A 23,350-nucleotide genomic window follows, 5' to 3' on the forward strand; every position below is an offset into this window, starting at 1 on the left:
TGCTTTACCTGAAGTGAACTGAATTCAGTGGGTCCTGATCAAGCATCAGCTGGAACCACCAACACAGCTGGTCTCTTTGGTAGTCATTTTTGATGTGTGTACGACCTTCGTTATCTGAGATTACAGACGTCTCTTTAAGCAGAAGTGATGTGTTGTTGGTAAAAATAAGAACATTACTGTTATTTCAAAGCTTTAATGAACTTTGAATTATTTCATAATTCCTTTATGTGTCACGCTACTGAGTCTGTGACCCAGTGTTTTGTGTTCGTTGGTTAATTTATATTTTTGCATTATTGTTATTCATGGTTTTGGTTCTCTTTATTGTTTTCTGCTTGCGTTATATTCTTAGTTCCTAGGTTTCTGTCACTTTGGCTTCCCCGTGTTCCACGTCTAGTCACTCTTGTCTCCATGTTCCCTCTGTCTCCCAGTCAGTCATGTCTCCATGTCTAGGTGTCAAGTCTGTCTTTGTGAATGTCTCATGTCTCCTGTTTTATTTTGATAGTCCTTGTGCTGTGTGCAGTGTAATTTCGCTTCCCCTTGTCTCATTATGTCTGATTAGGCCCCAGCTGTGTTTCCCTCCTGTTTCCCATTCCCTCGTTACTCCCTTGTGTATTTAAGCCCCGTGTTCTCCTTTGACCTTTGTTATGTAGTACCACTCCATGTGCTGTGTGCGATGTCCCGTAACTCCCCGACTCCCAGCTCTGTATTTACCAGTGTTCTAGTTTCCAGTTTAGGTTTTGTTTGTCTCTCGTTTTTGCTACAGCACAATAAAAGCTGCGTATTTGAGTTCATCCTTCTGTGTCCATGAGTTTGGGTCCTCATCCTGCCCACCACAGCACCAAACCTTGACGTTATTAAGCTCTATCTTGAAAAAATACACATTTGATTAACCTTTCATATGTGTTGGTGGAGGAGATATGGTGTTATCCCAGAGAGGCTGACTTTTGCAAGCAGAGGAAGGGCACGAGACTTTTCCCTAGCTGTGTGTTTCCATATGAAGGCCAACCAAAACCAGTTCACTCAGGATGTCACAGGAAATCAAGCTAGAAGTCAGAGAAACACAGTTTATTGAAAACGTTAAAAAACAAAACACACACACACACATATCCAAACTTCTCCTGTTGGGTTTACACAAATCCCTGAGCCAGTCAAAAATGTGGTACTTCCAGTGTGGTATCCCAGCTTTTGCCAGAGACAGAGACAGAGCCCCAAATAACAGCAAAAACTGGAAACATATTAACTAATCAGTGTATTGCATAGATGCATGCCGAGTGGCATCCACCTTTTCTCCCTTCTTATGGGTTATGGCATTAGTGAAATGGGGTCGCTAGACAAATTTTCCAGTGTGCAGATTTACTGTTGTGGAGTGGCGTATTTAAACCCTAACAAAATCATTATCAGAGTCTAACAATAAGTGTAAGTGAAAGCAAAAAGCAAATTAAAAAAACACAAGAAAGCACAGAAAATGAAGGTCTTGAAGGGACCGAACCATGATCTGCTTTTTAACAAACTGACTGATTCTGACAGCAACCCTCCAACTTCCTGCACATGTTTCATACTAATGCAAAATGACACCTAATGACTAACTGGGAGAATATGGTGGCATCTTACAAAATTGCATTACATTACACTCCAAGATGATGTTTACCTTCTAGAAAAGCCCAACTTCCCTCAGTGGTTTGCAGCTCCTGGCCCATTAACTCAAACTAAAGAGATAAATCTTTTAAACTAAACAAACATAAATATGAATATTTTATTTTTAACAACTTTTAACTTTAGTTTATAGCCTGGCTAACATCACTCTAGCAAGAATCTCCTTGGAGTCTCTTTAAGGATTCTGACCACTGAAAACTAAGTTCCAGGGTCCGCTCATCAAGGCGTCGTGGAGTTGAAGGTCGGTGCCCACTCAGGGTACGTATCCAGCGAAAACAGAGGAATTCCCCAAGTTGCGATGGCCAGCAGGAGGGCGAGGACCCCGATCGTGTTGACGCCAAGCCCCGCCTTCACCTGCAGCAGACATGATCAGACACGAGGCTTGCAGTCAAGGATGAATGTTATACAGATGTTTCTTGTGAATTATGGCCAGCATACATTTAGTGAAAGAGTTATTTCTAGTGTCTGCTTCTCTTTTCTTATCAAAGAACTCACCATATCCATGATAGTGATGTGTCCATAGGCATACACCACAGCATTGGGCGGGTTGGACACTGGCAGGAGGAAGGAGAAGGATGTGCACAGGGTGGCAGGGATCAGGATGTACAACGGGTTGACATGTATGGCCTCGGCCTGAAGCGAGAATAATCTCTCATAAATATTTCATAAATGAGTGAAATAAGAGTCTCTAGTGTTCCATACACAGTAGTGTCATTGATGATTGCTGACCAGCTGGAAATAAACCACTTGTTTTGTGGCAGGTCAGACAAAAAAAGACTGTATGTTAAAGATGGAAATAGCCAACGCGACATCACCGTTTTATTTGGGAATTCAGTGTTGGCTACAGTGGCTTGCAAAAGTATTCGGCCCCCTTGAACTTTTCCACGTTTTGTCACATTACAGCCACAAATATGAATCAATTTTATTGGAATTCCACATGAAAGACCAATACAAAGTGGTGTACACGTGAGAAGTGGAACGAAAATCATACATGATTCCAAACATTTTTTACAAATAAATAACTGCAAAGTGGGGTGTGCGTAATTATTCAGCCCCCTTTGGTCTGAGTGCAGTCAGTTGCCCATAGACATTGCCTGTGCTTCTCTTCAGCAGGGACAGGGAAGCTGGTCAGAGTTGATGGGAAGAGGGAAGTCATGGTTCAAGGGGGCCCTCGAACCTCCGGCCTCGGGGCCTGCAGCTCGGTTCACTCTGGCACAGCTGGCTGCCGGCAGAGCCGGCGGGCGCGCCAGTGCAGCCCCCTCTGGCTTCTGCTCCGTGGCTACTGGGTGACCCCTCGTCTGGGGATCTCCTCAGCCCTTCCCAGGAGGGTGGCACGGATGCCCCTCCGGTGGTACTCCTTGGGTCCTCGCACTCTGGGGTCCCTGGATGTCTGGAGCCTGGATCTCCTCCATGCCTGCTTCATGCCCTGGGGGACGGGGCTATGGCCCTCCACACCCTCTAGCAGACCGTTACATGGGGAAACCTTCTGTATACAAGCGCGCTGATCCACACGGGTGTGCACACGGGTGTTCACTGTTCGTAGACATAAACTACACCTTTCTTAGCTGCTACTTCAAAGCACATTGTGCGCTGTCTGTGCTGCACAACAACATTCAATATTTAGTATTTACTGCTGTTTACACTTACCTAGATTAACATGATGGTGTTGTGTTTAGTATGTTGCTTTGTTGTTTTTTTGCTTGTTTTCTATTCTTTTTCTCTCAACAGGTGATCCAGGAGATTTTTTTTTTCTCTTTGTCTTTGTAAGTGCCCTTTCTCACTGTCCCTCTTCCCTTCTGTTTTTCTTTTCCTTCCTCTCTTTCCTATCCCCCAGTCATGTCTGTCCCATCTGTAACAACCGAAAATAAAATAAATAATAACAACAAAGGTTGATCAAATGGACCAATACGGCAATGCCATGATGATCCATTTGGCAAAATAAATCCATTTGGTATCCTTGTTGGTCTTCAGACAACAATTCTGACGGCTAAAGAACCAAATGGGACAGACAAAAAAAAAAAAAAGAGTTGATGGGAAGATGGATGGAGCCAAATACAGGGCAATCTTGGAAGAAAACCTCTTGGAGTCTGCAAAAGACTTGAGACTGGGGCGGAGGTTCACCTTCCAGCAGGACAACGACCCTAAACATAAAGCCAGGGCAACAATGGAATGGTTTAAAACAAAACATATCCATGTGTTAGAATGGCCCAGTCAAAGTCCAGATCTAAAGCCAATCCAGAATCTGTGGCAAGATCTGAAAACTGCTGTTCACAAACGCTGTCCATCTAATCTGAGTGAGCTGGAGCTGTTTTGCAAAGAAGAATGGGCAAGGATTTCAGTCTGTAGATGTGCAAAGCTGGTAGAGACATACCCTAAAAGACTGGCAGCTGTCATTGCAGCAAAAGGTGGTTCTACAAAGTATTGACTCAGGGGGCTGAATAATTACGCACACCCCACTTTGCAGTTATTTATTTGTAAAAAATGTTTGGAATCATGTATGATTTTCGTTCCACTTCTCACGTGTACACCACTTTGTATTGGTCTTTCACGTGGAATTCCAATAAAATTGATTCATGTTTGTGGCTGTAATGTGACAAAATGTGGAAAAGTTCAAGGGGGCCGAATACTTTTGCAAGCCACTGTATGTTGGCTTTTTGGAACCAGAGGTTGGCATTTACAGACGAGAGAGAGCGGGGAGCTCATTGTGTCAAACGTGGTTAGCAGAGTATGTCCAGTCGCACATATCAGGTAATTAACACTTAAGGCCTTTACACACTTAGAAATTTGCAAGAAACTACGCACAAATTTGTGTAATGCATTTACACAACGTTAAATTTATGTGAAAAGTTTGTCCTTGAAGAAATTGATTTAAAAAAAAATTAAGTTGGTATCAAGCGATGATGAGCTGGTTTAGTGGACGCTCATATTCAAGACAAGCAAAGCTTCGGTCAACAGGTCTGTAGGATGGCAACTGCTTATCCCTTACGTGGTTTGTTGGTTAGCTACAGTCAAAGAAATTAGGGTTAAAGGGAGGGACCGTGAACTGAGGGACTCCTCAGTGTAAGATAAACGAAGATTATTTTCAACTGTGAATCATGCAAAGCTACTCTAGTAGACTCAGAGAATCAAATTTTCAGCAGATCTGTACAGTATAACACACTGAACTAACCAGTGGGGAGAGAATGGGGAGGAAGATGGTGATGGTGGCGGCGTTGCTGGTCACTTCTGTTAGCGTGGTGACAATGAGACAGGCAATTGTGACTGTTGCTAAGACCGGGAGGTCGCCCAGAGGCGTCATCAGCCTGGCCACCCACAAAGAGAGACCTGACTCCTGCACACACAAACAAACACACACGTTAAGTGTACAGCAGATTTTATACAAGCTTTAATCTATCTAACAATTCTTTCAAGTTCTGAAGAGACAAGTTTGTTTGGCTCACTTTTCTATACATCATGTTGGTGTAGACACTATAAAAGATGGACATAGGTACCTGTGTTGTGTTTGAGACACGGCGGGTCCAGAAGTTGCTGTTTAGAGTCATCTTTATTATAAACGGCTGCAGCTCTCGGCTGTCAGACGCACATTCATCACACCACACTTACAACAATTTAGACCTCTGCTTCCCCGTGTTTTAACACTGGGGGCGCCCCAGTACCATTAGATCAACCACTGGTTTCTGAAGGCCCGTTTTGAAAATTTGAGATGACGTTTGTGGACACTTGACCAGATGCGATGAGGACGTGCTGGTCTGACAGTGAAACCATTTGTTCATTAGTTAATGATTTCAATTGTAGACAAATCATAGCCAATGAATTTCAGAAGGTTGATTCTGTTCATCTGGACGTGGTGTTTTCAGTGGGAGAAACATTTCGTCAGTCAGGGAGGAACGCTGGTTTAAGTGGGGAGTCAAGGAGACCATTTAGGTGAAAGGGAAAAGACCATCTCTGAATTGAGGAGGGGGCCTAAGGGCACATCTTTGTGATTGCAGCCGTTCCCTAACTCTCTGTGAATGGTACTCATGGGCAATGATCAGTGATCTTTGATCAATGGTTGTTGATTGATGGTCATGACAATTTGCATATTAATGGTCAAGGAACTGACCTCACAGCTTATTGTTCATTCAGTGGTGCTAGTTTCAGTTATCATACAAATGTACTGGTCATAAGGTTGGAAACCTGCAGTCAGCTGAGACTGAAGAAGTCATTTGGATGAGTAACGAAGTAGTGAAAATTCCTGTCATTCCCAATGATCTACACCAGAGTGCTGATTTTTATCTGGACCTGAGATTTTTCTGTGTTAGCTGTGAAAACTTTACAATGTTTTGCATCAAATTTCTTCTTGGTCTGTACGAGGAAACTGTTCTGGAAGTATTGTGATTTGTATTTCAGCATACCTCTGCACCTTTAGCGAGGGCAAAGCCTCCACCAACCAGCAGGGCAACTTGCCACGGCATGGAGGCCTGAAACTCTTTCCAGGAAATCATCGCCTCTGAATTGAGAGAAAAAACTATTTACTGGGACTGATGGGACAGATGCTGAAAAACAGACGTGTTAAAAAAGTTAAATGACTGTTAAAACTTTACTGATTGTTGGTATTCACACATTTCTGTGCAGCCTCAAGTTTTTATATATATTTTTTTATGTAAAAACTTGATATGCATAGGAAGCAATAACCAAAGAAGTGAGATTAATGTAGTGTAGGAAAACTGCATTAAGAAGAATTAAGAAAAAACAACCTGAGTAAATCTACAGTATTTAATCCTGACCCATTATGCTAATTTCCTGCTCCTTATTCTTGGAGCAGTTTTGCATGACTCACAGTTAATAATAATTCTTATTTATCTCATAGTGGTCTGTGGTGTAGCCCCTTGGTTTAAAGTTTGCCTGAAACAAGGTTTCAACTGTAACTGATTTGGTTGCCCTTCATAAACAAAAAGGTTGAGAGTACTTGTGTTAGCCTTCAACATCCGACTAAACAACAAGCCACACTTCATACATATTTCACACCATATTTTCTGGAGGGTCCGTGAGCAGGTACAAAGAAGAGGAGGACGCCCAGCACCAGAGCCACAGTGGCATCTGTGATGTAGTTGGATTTACTGAAAAACAGAAAAAGTGATCAGGTGGGTCATGGTTCATTGCTGCTGCGAAAAATCATAAAAATGCATGTTTCCCAAAGAATCTGGTCTGGTCTTTGTCATTGTATCATTTTATCATATTGTTTGTGGGAATAATTTTGAATAATTTCCAAGGCAATAAAAGAAGGTTGTGACTCACTGAGGGAAGAGGGATCCCCAGCCGGGTACAAAACCTGGAGATCTGGTCAACCATAACAAAACCATCACCACAAAAACCACCCCGGTGAAGATCTCCTGAGAACTGGAGAGAGGGAATGAATGAATGTGTGAATGCATAAATTATCATAGGAATGTCTTTCTGTCAATAACTGATAAACAAGTAAAATGAATGACAGCACTGGCATGACAACTGACCATCTAAGGTACTGTAAAACGCTGTGGATAGTTAAATAAATGCATGAATAAAAATATAGCTCTTTAAATCAGTTATATTTTAACAGTTAGGTATATATATATATATGAGCTCCTCAGCCCTTGTGGCCATTGATCAATGGTCAAACAATTTGCATATTAATGGTCATGAAGCTGACCTCACAGTCCACTGTCAGTCTGTGGTGCCAGTTTTGATCATTATGCAGTACTATTTATAAGGTTGGGGAAACCTGCAGTCAACTGAAACTGAAGAAGTCACTTGGATGACACTGAAAACACTACGTCCAGATTCTGGGATTTCTTAGCTGATGATTGAGCATGCATTAAGATCCATTGTAAATCCCTAACCAACATCCTGTATCACCAACACTGCATAAATCAGTGGTTCCCAAACTTTTTTTTGCCAGGCCCCCCTTTTTCACAAGAAAAATGTTCGCGCCCCCCCCCCCCCCCCCCCCCCGCACAAACACATCCTCCAACCACACACACACACCCATATTTTGTTTACAAAGTCCATTGCGGTTTATTTCACACCTCAAAATTTAGTAAACTATTAAGCAAATACAAGTAAACGGCAATAAATTACAGGTAGTAATAAAATAAACTACTAACTCTTTTACGCTACGTCCACACCTACACGGGCATTTTTGAAAACGCAGCTGTGTCTATGCGTTTGGGCTTTTTGTCAACACGTAAACGGCGTTGCGATTCACCGAAAACGGAGATTATTTAAAACTCCTTTTTTGCGTTTACGTGTGGACGAGGAATACAGAGTTCATCACGCAGCGTCAAAGGTATGTGCCTCTTTTCACGTCACGCTGCGCGCCACGTTATTGTTTACATGAGATGAATTGCAGAATGGCAGATAGAGACAAAATACTGTTAATCTGACTATCTGCAGGTTTTACACGCTTACATACACACACGCAGTTACTGTCCCTCCATTTAGAAAGGCAGAGGCATCACGGTGTGATTATTTTACGTGTAGTTGTTTTTTTTCCTGTGTAATAATATTCAACATTGCTATCAATACATTTTTCAAAAAATGTCTCTCTGTGCAAAATGGGTTTAAAAACATAAACAGCTGTGGGATACTGTTTGTCCGGGATTTGGAGAGCCCAGCGCTGCTCCCGACGCAGGGAAAACTAATTTTGCAGGGGAGACCTACCTTGGCACTTGTGCAGGTGAAGCCAAAGGGAAGATATGCTTCACCAGATTTTCTAGTCGGTTTGGAAACATATTTGGCGATGCTTCATCTCCTGCTTTGCGTTTGTGTGGGAGCCCCGTCAAAAACCTGTCCATTATGCTAGCAGTGTCCAAGCGTTCTTTTTTTTTTTTTTTTTTCTTTTCATACCGCGCCCCCCCTGCAATGGCTCTGCGCCCCCCCTAGGGGGCGGGCCCCACACTTTGGGAACCTCTGGCATAAATGATCACGCATGAATGAATAAATGATCAAACTGATTACTTTGAAGAATGAACGAGTGTGTAAATGAACGAATGAGAGATCACCTAATGGCTCCCAGCTTCTTGTACTCGTCTTCCAGCACCTTTTTCACTGCCCTCTCTCTGTCAGACTGCTCTCCCCGACACTGCCACAGGAACTTGAAGCTGCATGAGACAGTGTGTGTGTGTGTGTGAGAGAGAGAGAGCGAGAGAGAGACAGAGAAATTTCATTTTAATCTTTCAAATTTTACTATTTAAGTCAAACTGATGATAAAATTCAGTCTTTGCACTAAAATGATCTGGAGTAAGAGAAACACTTTGTATGCAGGAGTGATTTGCTTTACTGGATCTTCTTGGATTCTGGAGACAGACACTGCGTCTACTTAAAGAGAGGCTTAAAAATGTCGTTTTTGTTAAATCTCTAGTTAGACCTAGATCAGGTGACCGTGAACCAAGCTTTAGTTATGCTGCCAACTACTTCCCATACTTCCCATCATGCACTGAGGACTGTAGTTTGTGTTTGTCTATGTTCTCCAGTTTAGCCTTCTCCTCTCTTTTATCCTCACTTCCTAACCAGTCACAGTTGATGGCTGCCCCTCCCTGAGTTCTTCCTGTTTTTAGTGATCCCTGCTCTGTTATGTCCTGAAGTCATATTACCAAATAAAAAATGCCCTATATACAAGTCTTATATAAGTGAATATAAGACACTTTTTCTGGAAATACTGCAGATTTTTGGAAGATGCTTTGGCATTGTTCTTTTTGGTGAGGATTGCACTTTTAAAATAAAAATCGTACCTTTAACCTGTTTTAAATGGGGTAGCAAAACATAATAAAAACTGTCAAATAGCATGTATATGTTCTTTAGTTTTCTCTGAAAAGCTGCTGGCAACTTCTGTTTAAGTTTAAGTTTAAAGCTAGTCAGACATTTCTGTTAAAGATGCCAACAACTGATTCATCATCAGAGCTTTGAACCATAATAAATCTTCACAACAATAAAACACATATATAACACATGTGATGACGCTTCCACTAATTGATTAATGCAAAGAAATCAGAATAGGATGATGAAACTGATAAAACAGAATAACAAATGGAGTGTGCACAAACAGTAGTCAGAATAGAATAGCACTGATAGCAGGTGATTGGCTCTGCGGATGGTATGCTGACACTCACTCTGAGCCAATGAATAGCCAGTACAGCCAGAACCATGTCAGCAGCAGCATGATAACACTGATGGGCAGGCACAACAGGAGCCAGTTCGCAAAGTTGATGCTGTTGCAGTCTGGGTAAACGCTGGATGTAAAGACAGTGGATTCAAAAACATTATTTTTAAAGGAGTCTTTCAATCATTTAGTTCATTCTAGCTGTGCAGCAGACTGAATTAACCGAACACTGAAGGCAACATTAATCCCACCACTGCCAATATGTCTCATTAACATACACCTGATGCGAGACACTCACTGGTTGAGGTACTCAGAGAATATGAGGTTAGCAGAGGTTCCCGGCAGCGTGGTGATGCCGCCAATGCTGGAGGAGTAGGCGATGCCGATGCACATGGCTTTGCATAGCATCCGGCCCTGCCGACGCCTGCAGGAGGCCGTGGGTACGTTTTCTGCAGCCTGTAAGACAAAATGCGGAGAAATCAAGACAGAGAAGCAGAAATAGCGGGAGTAGCAGAACATGTATGAGCACTGGAAAAATATCAAAGAATAATTTTATTCTGTGTTTGCTTGGTGCTTTTTTGCACCTCGTCTGCTGCAGGCTGCGACTCTGCTGGTATTTGAACAGAAGTGAAGGTTTCTGTGGGGACATCTGGCTCTGTGCTGTCACTGAGAGAGGAATAAGGGATTCAACTGCTCTTCAAGCACATCAGAAACACAAACTTAGAACATCCTGAACCCAGAGGTACAGAGAGGGCAGCAGTGAATCCCCATGCTTTACATACCTCAGAGTTTCTTTATTTTTTGCAGTACAGTTGTTGATTTCTGGAAAAATGACAGATTATAGTCAGGGTCACAAGTTCCATCCTACTATAAGCTCAAAAACACACAGCTATCTCACACTTTGAATTATATTTTGTGCTTTTACAAAGTAAAGTATACTGTTTGTGCAGGTACCGTCCAGCTCCAGGGTAGGGTTGTCTTCACCAGAGTATCCCTCTTCATTCGCCTTTAGAATCTGTTGGAGAACAGCATCTACGATGGGCATCACCATGGTAACAGCTGATGTGTTTTGGACCCACATTGAGAGGAAGGCACAGCCGGACATGAAGCCAAGCAACAACCTGAAGGAGACAGCAGTGTGTTCAAAAAGCAACAAAGGAGCCTTCTCACTTAAATCTCGAAGAAATACAAAATTTGAATCCAACAGCAGAGAAAGAAAATGCTCACCAAGCAGGGTTGACCCCCACCAAGGTGACGAGCCTCAGGGCGACTCTGCGGTGGAGGCCCCACTTCTCAATGGACGTGGCGAGGCAGACAACACCCACAAGCAGGAAGTGGAAGTTATTAAAATACTCCTTTGCCACCTAGAGGAGAAAAGGGATTTTAGAACAGAGAGCTGCTATAGAGTAATTGAGGAAGAAGAGTAAAAATTGAAGCGCATTTTTTAATTTGAATTTGTGGCCAATGAATATGTTATACAGGGAGTTAACAAGTAACAGATAAACCAATTAAAAATACAACTTTAAAAAACACACATTCACTGGAAAATATAAAATAATTGGATGAGCATAAAGAAGAGTCCAAGTGTCCAAGAATAAAAAAACATTTATTTGCAAATAAGAAGAACAAGGCCTGCTCTGCTGTAGGCCCACAAGACGCAGGAGGTGCCATAGTGGTCAATTGCAATGTGTGTCAGGCATCAGTCAGGGGTGGAGACCCTTGCAGTCTGATCGTTGGCTTTCGAGGTTGGGTATGGGGACATGGAACATGACCTCTCTGGTGAGGAAGGAGCCTGACATAGTGCATGAGGTTGAGAGACACTGGCTTGTTTTAGAGGCCAGGCTTCTGGGGTGAATGAGATTCACTCTGCGTTCCTAAAAGCTTCAGATTTTGTAGAGCTCTCTTGGTTGACATACCTTGGAACACTGGCAAGGCAAGGCAAGGCAAGGCAAGTTTATTTATATAGCACAATTCAGCAACAAGGTGATTCAAAGTGCTTTACAGAGACATTAAAAGCAAAAACAAATAAAAAGCATGATTTAAAATTGATTAAGACAAGCAAGCAAACAAACAAACAAACAAACAAAACAGTATTTAAAATCAAAAATCAAAACAGTAGATAAAATCAGAACAGTAGATAAAATCAGAACAGTAGATAAAGTCAGTAGTTAAAATGTAAGTTTTGAAATTTAAGCTTAAAAGTGTGGATTTGGTGTTTTATTCAAAAGCAGCTGAGAATAGGTGAGTCTTCAACCTGGATTTAAATAAACTGAGTGTTTCAGCTGATCTGAGGCTTTCTGGGAGTTTGTTCCAGATATATGGAGCATAAAAGCTGAATGCAACTTCTCCGTGTCTGGTTCTGACTCTGGGAACTGATAAAAAACCGGATCCAGATGACCTGAGGGATCTGGAAGGTTCATACTGGGTCAGGAGGTCACTGATGTATTTTGGTCCTAAACCATTCAGAGCTTTATAGACCAGCATCAGAACTTTAAAGTCTATCCTCTGACGGACAGGCAGCCAGTGTAAAGACCTCAGAGCTGGACTGATGTGGTCCACTTTTTTGGTCTTAGTGAGGACTCTAGCAGCAGAGTTCTGAATGAGCTGTAGTTGTCTGACTGATTTTTTAGGTAGACCTGTAAAGATGCTGTTACAGTAATCAAGCCTGCTAAAGATGAATGCATGGACTAGTTTTTCCAGGTCCTGTTGAGACATCAGATCTTTTATCCTTGAAATATTCTTGAGGTGATAGTAAGCTGATTTTGTTATTGTCTTAATGTGTTTTTCTAAGTTTAGGTCTGCATCCATCACTACACCCAAATTTCTCGCCTGGTTGGTGGTTTTTAGGTGTATAGATTGAAGTTCTCTGGTGACCTGTAATCGTTTTTCTTTGGCTCCAAAGACTATTACTTCAGTTTTGTTTGTGTTTAGCTGGAGAAAATTGTGGCACAACCAGTCATTAATTTCCTCAGTGCATTTACCAAGAGCCTGTACAGGGCCTCGGTCTCCTGGTGACATTGTGATATATATTTGTGTGTCATCTGCGTAGCTATGATAGTTTATTTTGTTGTTCTTTATAATCTGTGCCAGTGGGAGCATGTAAATGTTAAACAGAAGGGGTCCCAAGATGGAACCTTGGGGAACTCCACATGTGATACTTGTCTGCTCAGATGTGAAGTTACCCATTGATACAAAGTATTTCCTGTTTTCTAAGTATGTTTTGAACCAGTTTAGTACAGTTCCTGAAAGACCTGCCCAGTTCTCCAGTCGTTTGAGTAATATGTTGTGGTCAACTGTATCAAATGCTGCACTGAGATCCAGTAAAACTAAGACTGACATTTTTCCACTGTCTGTATTCAGACATATGTCATTAAACACTTTGGTCAGAGCGGTTTCAGTGCTGTGGTTCTGTCTAAAACCTGACTGGAAGGCATCATAGCAGTTTTTCTGTGTTAAGAAGTAATTGAGCTGTTGAGAAACTGCTTTTTCAATGATCTTACTTAAAAATGGGAGGTTTGAGATTGGCCTGTAGTTTTTAGTGATTCTGGAAACACACCTGATATTAAAGAAAAGTTTACCATCTGTAACAGGTCTGACTCCAAAGTCTTTGAGACCTTTTTGAAAAAACTTGTTGGCAGGACATCTAAACAGCAAGAGGAGGAGTTCAGTTGACCTAAGATGTCCTCCAAGTCTTTGCTGTTAATAGGGTGAAACTGTTTGATGGTGTTTAAACAGTTTTTCGGTGGACACAGTACATATCCTGGATCTGCTGTTGATGCACCAATTGCTTGTCTAATCTTTTGGATTTTTTCTGTGAAGAATTTGGCAAAGTCATTGCAGGCCATGGTCGAATGAAGTTCAGCTGCCACTGACACAGGAGGGTTTGTTAGCCTGTCAACTGTAGAAAATAAGACCCGAGCATTATGACTGTTTTTGGTGATGATGTCAGAGAAGTAGGTCCTCCTTGCACTCCTCAGTTGTAAATTATAATTGTGAAGTTTCTTTTTATAGATGTCATAATGAACCTGGAGGTTTGTTTTTCTCCATCTGCGCTCAGCTTTCCTACACTCTCTTTTTTCATTTTTCACCAGTATGGAGTTTCTCCATGGAGACTTTTTCCTTCCAGAGATAACCTTCACCTTAATGGGAGCAATAGTGTCTATTACATTTAACATTTTAGCATTGAAGCTAGTGACGAGCTCATTGACTGAACCTCTGGACAGGTCAGGTGTTAATGGGAAGACCTGGTTAAAGATCTCACTACTGTGTTCAGTTATACACCGTTTTGTGATCACTGCTGTTGATATATTTGTGTGGGCTGAAATTTTACTTTCAAAGAAAACACAGTAATGATCAGACAGGCCCACATCAGACACAGTAACCTTTGAAATGCTCAGGCCCTTGGAGATCAGTAGGTCAAGAGTGTGTCCTCTATTATGTGTGGCCTCTGTTACATGCTGAGTCAGCCCAAAGTTGCCCAGAGTGTTACTCAGGTCTTTAGTCCCTTTGTCCAGAGGGTTGTCCACATGGATGTTAAAATCCCCAACAATAATTACACAGTCGAAATCAACACAGATCACAGACAGCAGTTCACTGAGATCATTAAAAAAGTCTGTGCAGTATTTGGGAGGCCTGTAAACATTAAGAAACACAACTTTGGATGGAGCCTTCAGCTGTAACGCCACATATTCAAAAGACTGAAAACTTCCAGGAGATAGCTGCTTACATTGAAATGATTCATTAAATAAGACAGCGACCCCTCCTCCTCTCCTGCTCACCCTGGCCTCACTGATAAAACTGTAGTTAGGAGGGGTCGTCTCGATGAGAACAGCTCCACTGTTACTTTGGTCCAACCAAGTTTCAGTTAAAAACATAAAATCAAGGCTGTGCTCAGTGATTAAATCATTAATTAAAAATGTTTTCCCAGCTAAAGATCTAACGTTTAATAAAGCCAACTTAAGTGTTTTAGAGGTATTATTTGCCCCCTCGTGTTTGGGAGCAGTCTGTGGCACACAAGGTATGTTTACTACATTTAAAGATCTTTTAGAGTGCAGCTCTCTGTGTTTTGACCAGGCCACACGTCTCCTTCTGTCACCTAAAAGTACAGAAATTTTAAAACCTTCTAATAAACAGGGTCCCAGCTTCTCCTGGGAAAAGTCACCACTGTCATAATCCTCACAGCCCGGACCCTCCACACATCACACATCAGACTGCGGAGACAGAGCATGAAGGTGGTGAGGTGGAACTAAGGGGGGCGAGGCTGGGCAATGTGACTTCGATTGCTCTGTTGAGGGCGGGGCTCGATGGCGAACCTTTGGCTGCTCTGGTGGGGGGTTAATGGGGGACAAAAAGGGATTGGGCCGGGGGGTAGATCTGAGCCCAGCATTGACCCGCTCCATCATCTCCTCAGTGAATTTCAGGTGTGGGGAGGAGGGAGAAAGGGAGGGGGAGGAGGGTGATGGCCTGTCAGGGGTTTGGGGGACTGGGGAAGGTCGTGGTCCCTGGTCCTGGTCGTTGGTGTTGTTGAGAGAGTTGGAGGCAAATAGGGACCCCTCTTCTTGCCTCAGATGTCTCTCCTTTCTGAGGCTCTTCCGGGGTGGGGGCAGATGGAGCTCCTCCTCAAGGTTTCTGCTGGGCTTTGTTTGTTCTTGGAGTACTGTTTGTTCCTCTTTATGAGATAACTCCTCGTTTATCTCAGCCTTGGCACCAAGCACAGATGGATGACGTATGGAATAGAACAAGTTGGAGGTGAACAGTTTCACCCCTGACTTGTTAAAATTAAATCCATTTGCTTTAAACAGATGCCTGCGTTCCCAAAAAATATTAAAGGTGTTGATAAAATGCACTGAGTGGTCAGTACATGCTGATATAAGCCATTTATTCAGTGCAAACAATCTGCTGAATCTCTCGTCTCCTCTGACGGGCGGTACAGGCCCACTGATGAATACAGCTGCATTCAGATTTTACAGTATTTAATAATCCAGTAAAGTCCCGTTTCAGAACCTCCGACTGTTTTTTGGACACATCGTTTGACCCTGTATGCAGAACAATATTTGTCACAGTTGGATATTCATCTGCAATCTGAAGATGTCAGGGTCTGACGGCACCCTGACCGGTCGACCTGCCAGTGTGTATATTTGTGTGCGTGTATGTGTGTCTCTCCTATCACCCTGTCTCCCCCTCCGGCTCCACTGTGATGTGTTAGGAGGTAACCTAGCAACAGGCTACTTCCGACCCGGAAGTGCTGTCGCCCGAAGCTGCTGCACCTGCAATCAATCCACCAGCTGCTGCCAATCAATTACCATCTTCAGCAGGGCTACTTAATGGTGCGGCTGAGCGACAGACAGCGCTGGAGTATTGCACTAAGCCTGGTAGTGTTTTTGAGCCGCCACGTTATTGAAGTACTGTTTTGCCCACGTACTCATTTTGCTGTCGTGTGTGTGTGTTCACCCAGGGATTGACAGAGGATTACGGACACAAAGGAAGCACTTGGAGGAGAGACGGGCACTCACTACCACGCACGGGCTTACACGGGAGGAAGGACGCACTATCACCATTGTTGCACATTTGAACTGTTGTCACCTTGCTGCACTGTAAATAAATGCACTGTCCTTATTTCTGAGCTCCGCGCCTGAGTCCACTCTTTAACAACCGTGACAGAAGAATTCTCTCCTTCAGGTTGTTGACCATATCCTTAGGAAAGCAGAGGACTTTACTGTTCTTACCGCACATCCTTTGTACATCCTTTACGGCAGAGTCACCCACAATCAGAGTTTCAGGCCTAGCCTTTAGCTTTCCCTGTGGCCTTTTACTTTTCAACAGATTTTCAGACCTTACTTCGCTACTTTTAGATGGATGGTTGTCCGATATAGATCCAGGGTCCTTTGATAGTGGAGCAAATCTGTTCTGCAGTTTCACATTCAGTTGTTTTGGAGGTTTGTTGTTAACCTTCCTATTCACGGTTGTCCAGTCCTGTTTCCTCCCGTATACGGGGGTAGAAGAGCTTCTCTGTCTCGTAGGAAGTGAAGGCCAGTCGGTTTCAGAGATTTCAGCTCGCTGTGCCCTGCCTGTGATACGTCCTCCCCCTTCCAGGAGACATGATTTATGTCTTGGTTTTGCACCAGGACAGTCCAAGGGGGGATTATCGCTTGATGATTTATAATAATGCACAGAGTCTACTTTCTTGGTCATGTTATCTGTGCTCCTTAGCTGTGTACTAGCTTGCTCATCGCCATTGCTTTGAATCAAAGGCAAGGTTGTTTCATTTCCACACAGTCCATTTACCTCCACGTTTACTTCTAAGCGATGAATTTTTGTCTCCAGTACTGCAATCTTCTGCAGGAGTTTGTGGTAGTCATCCGTGGAGAGGGAAGGCATCTTGTTGCTAGTTAGCCTAGCGGTTAGCACCTTTCCAGGCTATTGAGGCTGTTCGGAGTCCAGACGCTGTAATCAGGCTTCAGCTGTGTCTAGGCCACAGACACACGGAGCGCTGAGGATAAGGTAACTAAAAATGTTGCTGTTTCTGTTAAGAACACTTTAGTCCTAATGATCTATAAGTGTCCAGAAGCTCTCGCCGGTAAGCTCATACAGAAAAAAGGGAAAAAATCAGCATAAAAATCAATAAAAATCAATAAAAGAAGCAAAGCATTTGAAGAGCAAAGAGAGGAAGCGTCCACACTCACAAAAGGGGGCGGGAATAGGTTGGAGAACTGGGGTGGTGCCTCTGGATTGGCAGACCGAAGATGACGTGGCTCTGCTGGCTTCATCAGTTGGTGGCCTCCAGCTCACACTGGAGCACTGGACCAGTTTGCAGCCAAGTGGCAGAAATGTGAATCCAGATCTGAGGCCATGGTCCTCAGCCAGACAGGGTGGAGTGCTCACTCTGGGTTAGGGGTGACTTGCTGCCCCAGGTGGAAGAGTTTAACTATCACAGGGTCTTGTTAATGAGTGGGGCGAGAGGGGAGTGAGAGATTGGCAGATGGATTGAGGGAGTGTCTGTAGTGATGCAGATGCTGTACTGGTCATTCATATTAAGGAGAGAGGTGAGTACACAAGCTACCTATGGTCACAAGTTCTGGGTAGTGACCAAACAAAGGAGACTGTGGATACAAACGACAAAATTAACTCTCTCCAAAGAGTGGTTGGCATCTCCCTTAGAGATAGGGTGAGGAGTTCAGTCATTTGAGAGGGGCTCAGAGTAAAACTCCTAGTCCTCCATCTGAAAAGGAGCTACTTGAGGTGGCTCGGGCCTCTGATTAGAATGCATCGTGGGCCCCTACCGGGTGAGGTGTTCTGGGCATGTAGCACCGGAAGGAGGCCCCAGGGCAGGCCCAGGCCACGCTGGAGAGATGATGTTGCTCAGCTTGCCTGCCTGGAACATCCATCCTAAAACATCCGTTTTAGGATTTTTAAGATAACACGAGGGACAAGCAGGGTGGCTGTAGCTCAGGTGGCAGAGCAGGTCAGCCACTAATCAGAAGGTCGGTGGTTTGATCCCAGGCTGCCTCCTGGCTGCATGCCAAATATCCTTGGGCAAGATACTAACCCCATGTTTGCCTACTGGTGGTGGTCAGAGGGCCCGGTGGCGCCAGTGTCCGGCAGCCTCGCCTCTGTCAGTGCGCCCCAGGGCAGCTGTGGCTACAATGTAGCTTGCCATTGCCAGTGTGTGAATGTGTGTGTGAATGGGTGAATGACTGAATGTAGTGTAAAGTGCTTTGGGGTCTTTAGGGACTGAGTAAAGCGCTATACAAATGCAGGCCATTTACCATTTACAAGCAAATCGGAAAAGAAGCAGGAATATGCTGAAAATTTCAGGTGAGTGTCAAATGTTGAAGTCAGTGCTTCTTTTTCCATGTAGGCAGAACCAGAACCAGAAGCTAACAGAAGAACTCACATTGGAGGACGACATGATGCCAAAGAGGGGGAAGAGAATGGCGGGGAGCATGGCGGTCATGGACAGTGGAATCACCTCCGTCACCCAGTATATCGCCATCAGCATCATCACAAAGCCACATTCTGCCTCCTACAGGGAAAACACATAAAGATGATTACACACACACACACACACACACACACACACACACAGGTGTATTTGGTTGATAACTGTAAATATAAATAAATAAAGTTCATTTCTAGTTGAATGTTATGCAGAAGTTAGAGACAGTAAACTAGAGTCACTCAGCAACCACTTCAAAACACCTTTAGGTGATTATTTGGGCTGTTGAAGCATTGTCTAAATTTAACTTAATTCTTATTGTTATACTTCTGCATGTATGTATCTTTGCTTTTGCAGATCATTTCAATGCTGCGCCTTTTTTTAAACAAATAATACAAATTCTAAAAAAACCAAGAAACCTGGATCTGTACTGAAATTATCCAGAAAGAACCAGTTTTGTTTATTCAGTTTTTTTAATTTAATATTTTTATGGATAAATTTCACAGAAATATAAGTATTTTATACTCCTTGCATTTTCAAAAACAGGATTGTTACTTTTTGTAAAACACATTTGAGGGAAGTTTTCATTTTCCATTACTGCATGCCCTCAAACATCAAAATGATTTAGCCTAAGCAGTAACTGAGGAAAGGTAATGCTAATGGTGTATCAATCTTTCCTCAGGCACCGCTTCTTCTACACGTCCTGGGGGGAGGGAAACTCATCTCCAATTATCCTTTCAGCAGACCGCACCACTCTTTGGTGAGCTTTGTGGTTGCAAGCGGTGCTGTTGATGCATCCAGTGAGGATGCTCTCAAAGGCACAGCGGTAGAAGGCCCCGAGGATGCGGGGGCTCATGCTGAATCTCTTCAGTCTCCTGAAAAAGAAGAAGCGCTGCTGCGCCTTCTTCACAGTTTAGTTTGTGTGTACGGACCGTGTCAGATCCTCCGCCAGATGTATACCTAGGAAACAGAAGCTGCTCACTCTTTCCACAGCGGTGCCATTGATGGTGATGGGGGTGTGTGAAAGTCCACTATCAACACCTTTGTCTTCGCGACATTCAGGGTGAGATGGTTCTCTTGACACCAGTGTGTCAGGGCGCTGACCTCCTCCCTGTAAGCCGTCTCATCACCTTTGGTGATAAGACCCACCACTGTTGCGTCGTCCACAAACTTTACGATGATGTTGGAGTTGCTAGTGGCCGTGCAGTTGTAGGTGTAGTGTGAGTACAGGAGAGGGCTCAGTACACACCCCTGTGGAGCACCAGAGTTCATTTTGACGTGGGATGAAGTGATGCTGCCCAGTCTGACCACTTGGCGTCTGTCAGACAGCAAGTCGTTCGAGGGAATGATGGTATTGAATGCTGAGCTGTAATCTACAAACAGTATTCTCTCTGACGTGTCTCTCTTCTCCGGGTGCGAGAGGGCAGTATGTAGTGTCAGGGCTATGGCATCATCAGTGGACCTGTTGTGGCAGTATGTGAATTGTAGCGGTTCCAGTGAGTCGGCTAGTACAGAGCAGATGAAGTCCTCAACCAGCCTCTCAAAGCATTTGCTCATGATGGGGGTCAGGGCTACCGGTCGCCAGTCATTTAAGGAAGAGATGGTGGGACGATGGTGGCCATTTTGAAGCAGGCTGGGACTACAGACAGAGAGAGGGAAAGGTTGAAGATGTGTGTAAACACTCCAGCCAGCTGGGCGATTTGAGGACACAGCCGGGAATCCCGTCCAGACCAGTAGCTTTGCGTGCATTCACCTGTCTGAAGCATCTCCGCACATCCTCCTCAGACACAGTGTTCACGTTGACATCATCTATGACGCGCACACTTTCCGGTCTCATGGTGTTCGCTGTGTCGAATTAGACGTAGAATACGTTTAGATCCTCACACAGAGAGGCCGTGTCAAGTCTGTGTCTCTGTGCTTGTCTTGCGTTTCCTGTTTTACTTTGATAATCTCGTGTCCTCTGTTTAGTGTTTTGAGTTTTGCTTCCCCCTTGTCTCGTCATGTCAGATTAGTCCCAGCTGTGTTTCTCTCCTGGTTCCAATTCCCTCATGGTGTGTTTAAGCCCTGTGTTATCCTCTGTCTGTTGTTGTGTCATTAACCCTCAACGTCTCCATGTGCCGTGTGGCTTTCCTCGTGTTCCCAGGTTTCCTAGCTCCAAGTTCCTTGTCCCTAGTTTCTTAGTGTTTGTGTTTCCTAGTTTCCCAGTTTAGGTTCTGTGTTTCTAGTTTCTAGTTTTGTTTTTGTATTCTATGTCAGAGTTTTTCTCCAGCAAATAAAACTGCTGTTTTGAGTTTAAATATTTGTTTGAATCCTGTGTTTGGGTCGTCATCCTGCCTGCCACACAGCGCTACACGACAGAAGCTCTACTTGGAACTTTGTTAAGATCCGCCAATGCAGAATATGATATTTTGCCATTTTTAAAGGGGTCTTAAACATTCGATCAGTGCTGTAGTCTAAATTCAAATTTAGACTGAAATAAAGTTTAGATTCCCATGTACTAATATAATTAGCGCAAGGTTGCCTTTCACAAGAAAAGCTGGTAGAAACAAACACCTTTTACTTACTTTCTACTTTCTTCTAATATGCAATCCTTTTATTTTTTAAACCTAAATGTGTTATCATTATGTGTTTTCATTTTATGAAAGTATATAAACTTTTATTTATGGCCATTATTACAACAGGATCAAGGGTCAGCTGGCACTATGCACAAAGGTCTGTTAGCAGTATTTATAGTGACGGGAAAAAGTCTAAAAGAGCTCCGAGTGCTCAGAGTAGAAAAAAGTATATTAGTACAAGTCCATGACTAGCTGATAGGAAAGCAAATAAAGAGCCAACGTAAACTTAATAAAGCACAGAGACTGTTCAAATCATCACAAAAACTCTAGCAGTGGCAACATCTTTCACAATATGCAAATAATGATCCATATAAAAACACTGATTAATGCAACTTCAGTTAAATGAAACTGTTATGGAGGGGTTACAGTTCCTGTCATATTTGTGCACGCACCTTTGTTCCGATGACCAGAGGAAGAGGGAGCAGCAGCAGCGGCGTGAGGATGATCAGGAGAAGGCTGTGATAGTTCCACAGTGCTTCGCTCAGCTTCGTCAGCATCCTCCTGTCTCCCATCGTTTTCGTCTCTCCTGCAGGATCCTGCTGTGACCCTGCAGTTATTTGGCTGTGATATGTTAGAGAGGGTAATGATTAACCGAGACTGAGAGGCTGGAAATCAGTTTGGGGAAGTCCTCCAACTATTGGAAGCTTCATTTTACATTTCCATATCAGTTTTCTTGAGCAAGATACAAAAGCTCATTAGTAACTGTTGGTTATCTCTCCACTAAGACAAAGGTCAGATGTTAATGTGACAAGGCTTTTCATTTATTTCAAGCGTGGTGCTGGAAAAGGACAATATTAGTAGTTTCTCTGACATAAAAACCAAAATATAAAGCATGTAAAGATACTTACCGAGAATCATTTTTATTAAAATGTGCATAGCAAATATACATACACAGACCTAATAAGTTGCTTCCAGCGTGCGATATGATATTGTATCTGTGCATGGTTTGGTGAGCTCTAAGGTTTTCCTCCTTCAGTTCATAGGGAAAACTCTTTCATTTACCCTGATTTTTAAGTATTTATTTATTTGATCCTGGTGTGAAATATTTTAGACACAATATTTATTTGCTAGAATGTCGACTTCATCATTTCCAGTCCTCATTATATTTTAAGAAAGAATAAAGACTGTTATATAATTAATGTTGAATATTCAGCAACAATTTAAAAGCAGGCACCAAAAGTATGTATGATATGTGAGTATATGCCTAAGTCACGAAACTTACTAGCTTATTGTGTAAAGGTGAGTCTTAATCTATACTCCATAGAACATGCATCAGCATGACATGACACCTGCTGATGGTAGTATATTTGTCTGGCTATAAGTGTGAGAATTCCAAGAACTTCTGTTATCTTTTAACTTATCTTGAAAACCTCAGCGATCCATTAAAGTTTAGCTGCGTTTATGTCTGTTGCTTTTGACCCACGACTAATAACTAAACAAAATTCAGGAAAATATTTAAAAAAAAACCTTTCCAGATGGAATGTGCTGACAGCACCCAGACCACTTCACTTTATAAGTTAGACTTTAATGTTCTTAAGAGATTTTGTGGAAAACTCTCGAGTCACCCTCATTTCTTTCTATTTTGCTTTCAGTGAGCCAGAGCTGAGATATAGTTCCCCACCTTTGCATTTCAAAGCTTTTCTTTGGACAGTGGCTGCTGTTTCACTCAGTCCAGTCCTTGTACCTCACTGTTTTCAGAGGAATGCTTGCTTTGCTTATTAAGCCACACTGACCTATGACAGACTGAACACTGACCTATGAATCATTCAACCATTAAAAAAAGCCACCTAACTCAAGGAATGAACCTTGAGTTAGGTTGTTTGGCCTGAAGCCTCATCAGAACGGGAGGAATACTGGTAAAAATAAAAATCTGAGGTGTGGTATGTTATAAAAGCACTGGACTCAACTCCAAATATAACAATTCTGGTTGAAATTGCTTTTAGTATACATGTAGGAGGTCAGGAAAGAGATACAGCACTGAGTGTCTGCTGTCATGCATAAAACACGGCGGAGGCTCTATCATAGTTTGTG

General features: G+C 43.0%; 1 protein-coding gene across 1 annotated transcript; it reads right to left on the reverse strand.

Annotated features, from left to right (window-relative positions):
* Nucleotides 1-1,872: 1,872 nt before the first annotated feature.
* Nucleotides 1,873-21,816, reverse strand: LOC134631891 (solute carrier family 13 member 1-like). Its single transcript, XM_063480456.2, has 15 exons — nucleotides 21,712-21,816; nucleotides 18,663-18,791; nucleotides 10,997-11,133; nucleotides 10,724-10,890; nucleotides 10,552-10,591; nucleotides 10,354-10,435; nucleotides 10,068-10,225; nucleotides 9,780-9,899; nucleotides 8,673-8,771; nucleotides 6,931-7,032; nucleotides 6,661-6,752; nucleotides 6,048-6,142; nucleotides 4,823-4,984; nucleotides 2,149-2,286; nucleotides 1,873-2,007 (listed from the first exon to the last, which is right to left on the reverse strand). Exons 1-15 carry the CDS (start codon nucleotides 21,814-21,816, stop codon nucleotides 1,873-1,875), a joined length of 1,761 nt encoding a protein of 586 aa, XP_063336526.2.
* Nucleotides 21,817-23,350: the final 1,534 nt, after the last annotated feature.

Source organism: Pelmatolapia mariae, linkage group LG7, assembly GCF_036321145.2.
Source record: "Pelmatolapia mariae isolate MD_Pm_ZW linkage group LG7, Pm_UMD_F_2, whole genome shotgun sequence".
Taxonomy (NCBI): domain Eukaryota; kingdom Metazoa; phylum Chordata; class Actinopteri; order Cichliformes; family Cichlidae; genus Pelmatolapia; species Pelmatolapia mariae.

Coding starts and splice junctions, on each gene's coding strand:
- LOC134631891 (XM_063480456.2), bottom strand. CDS start 21,816: ATGCTGACGAAGCTGAGCGAAGCACTGTGGAACTATCACAGCCTTCTC. Junction 8,772..9,779: donor TGGCTATTCATTGGCTCAGA/GTGAGTGTCAGC, acceptor TGTCTCATGCAG/CTTCAAGTTCCTGTGGCAGT. Junction 7,033..8,672: donor AAGAAGCTGGGAGCCATTAG/GTGATCTCTCAT, acceptor CCCTCTCTCCAG/TTCTCAGGAGATCTTCACCG.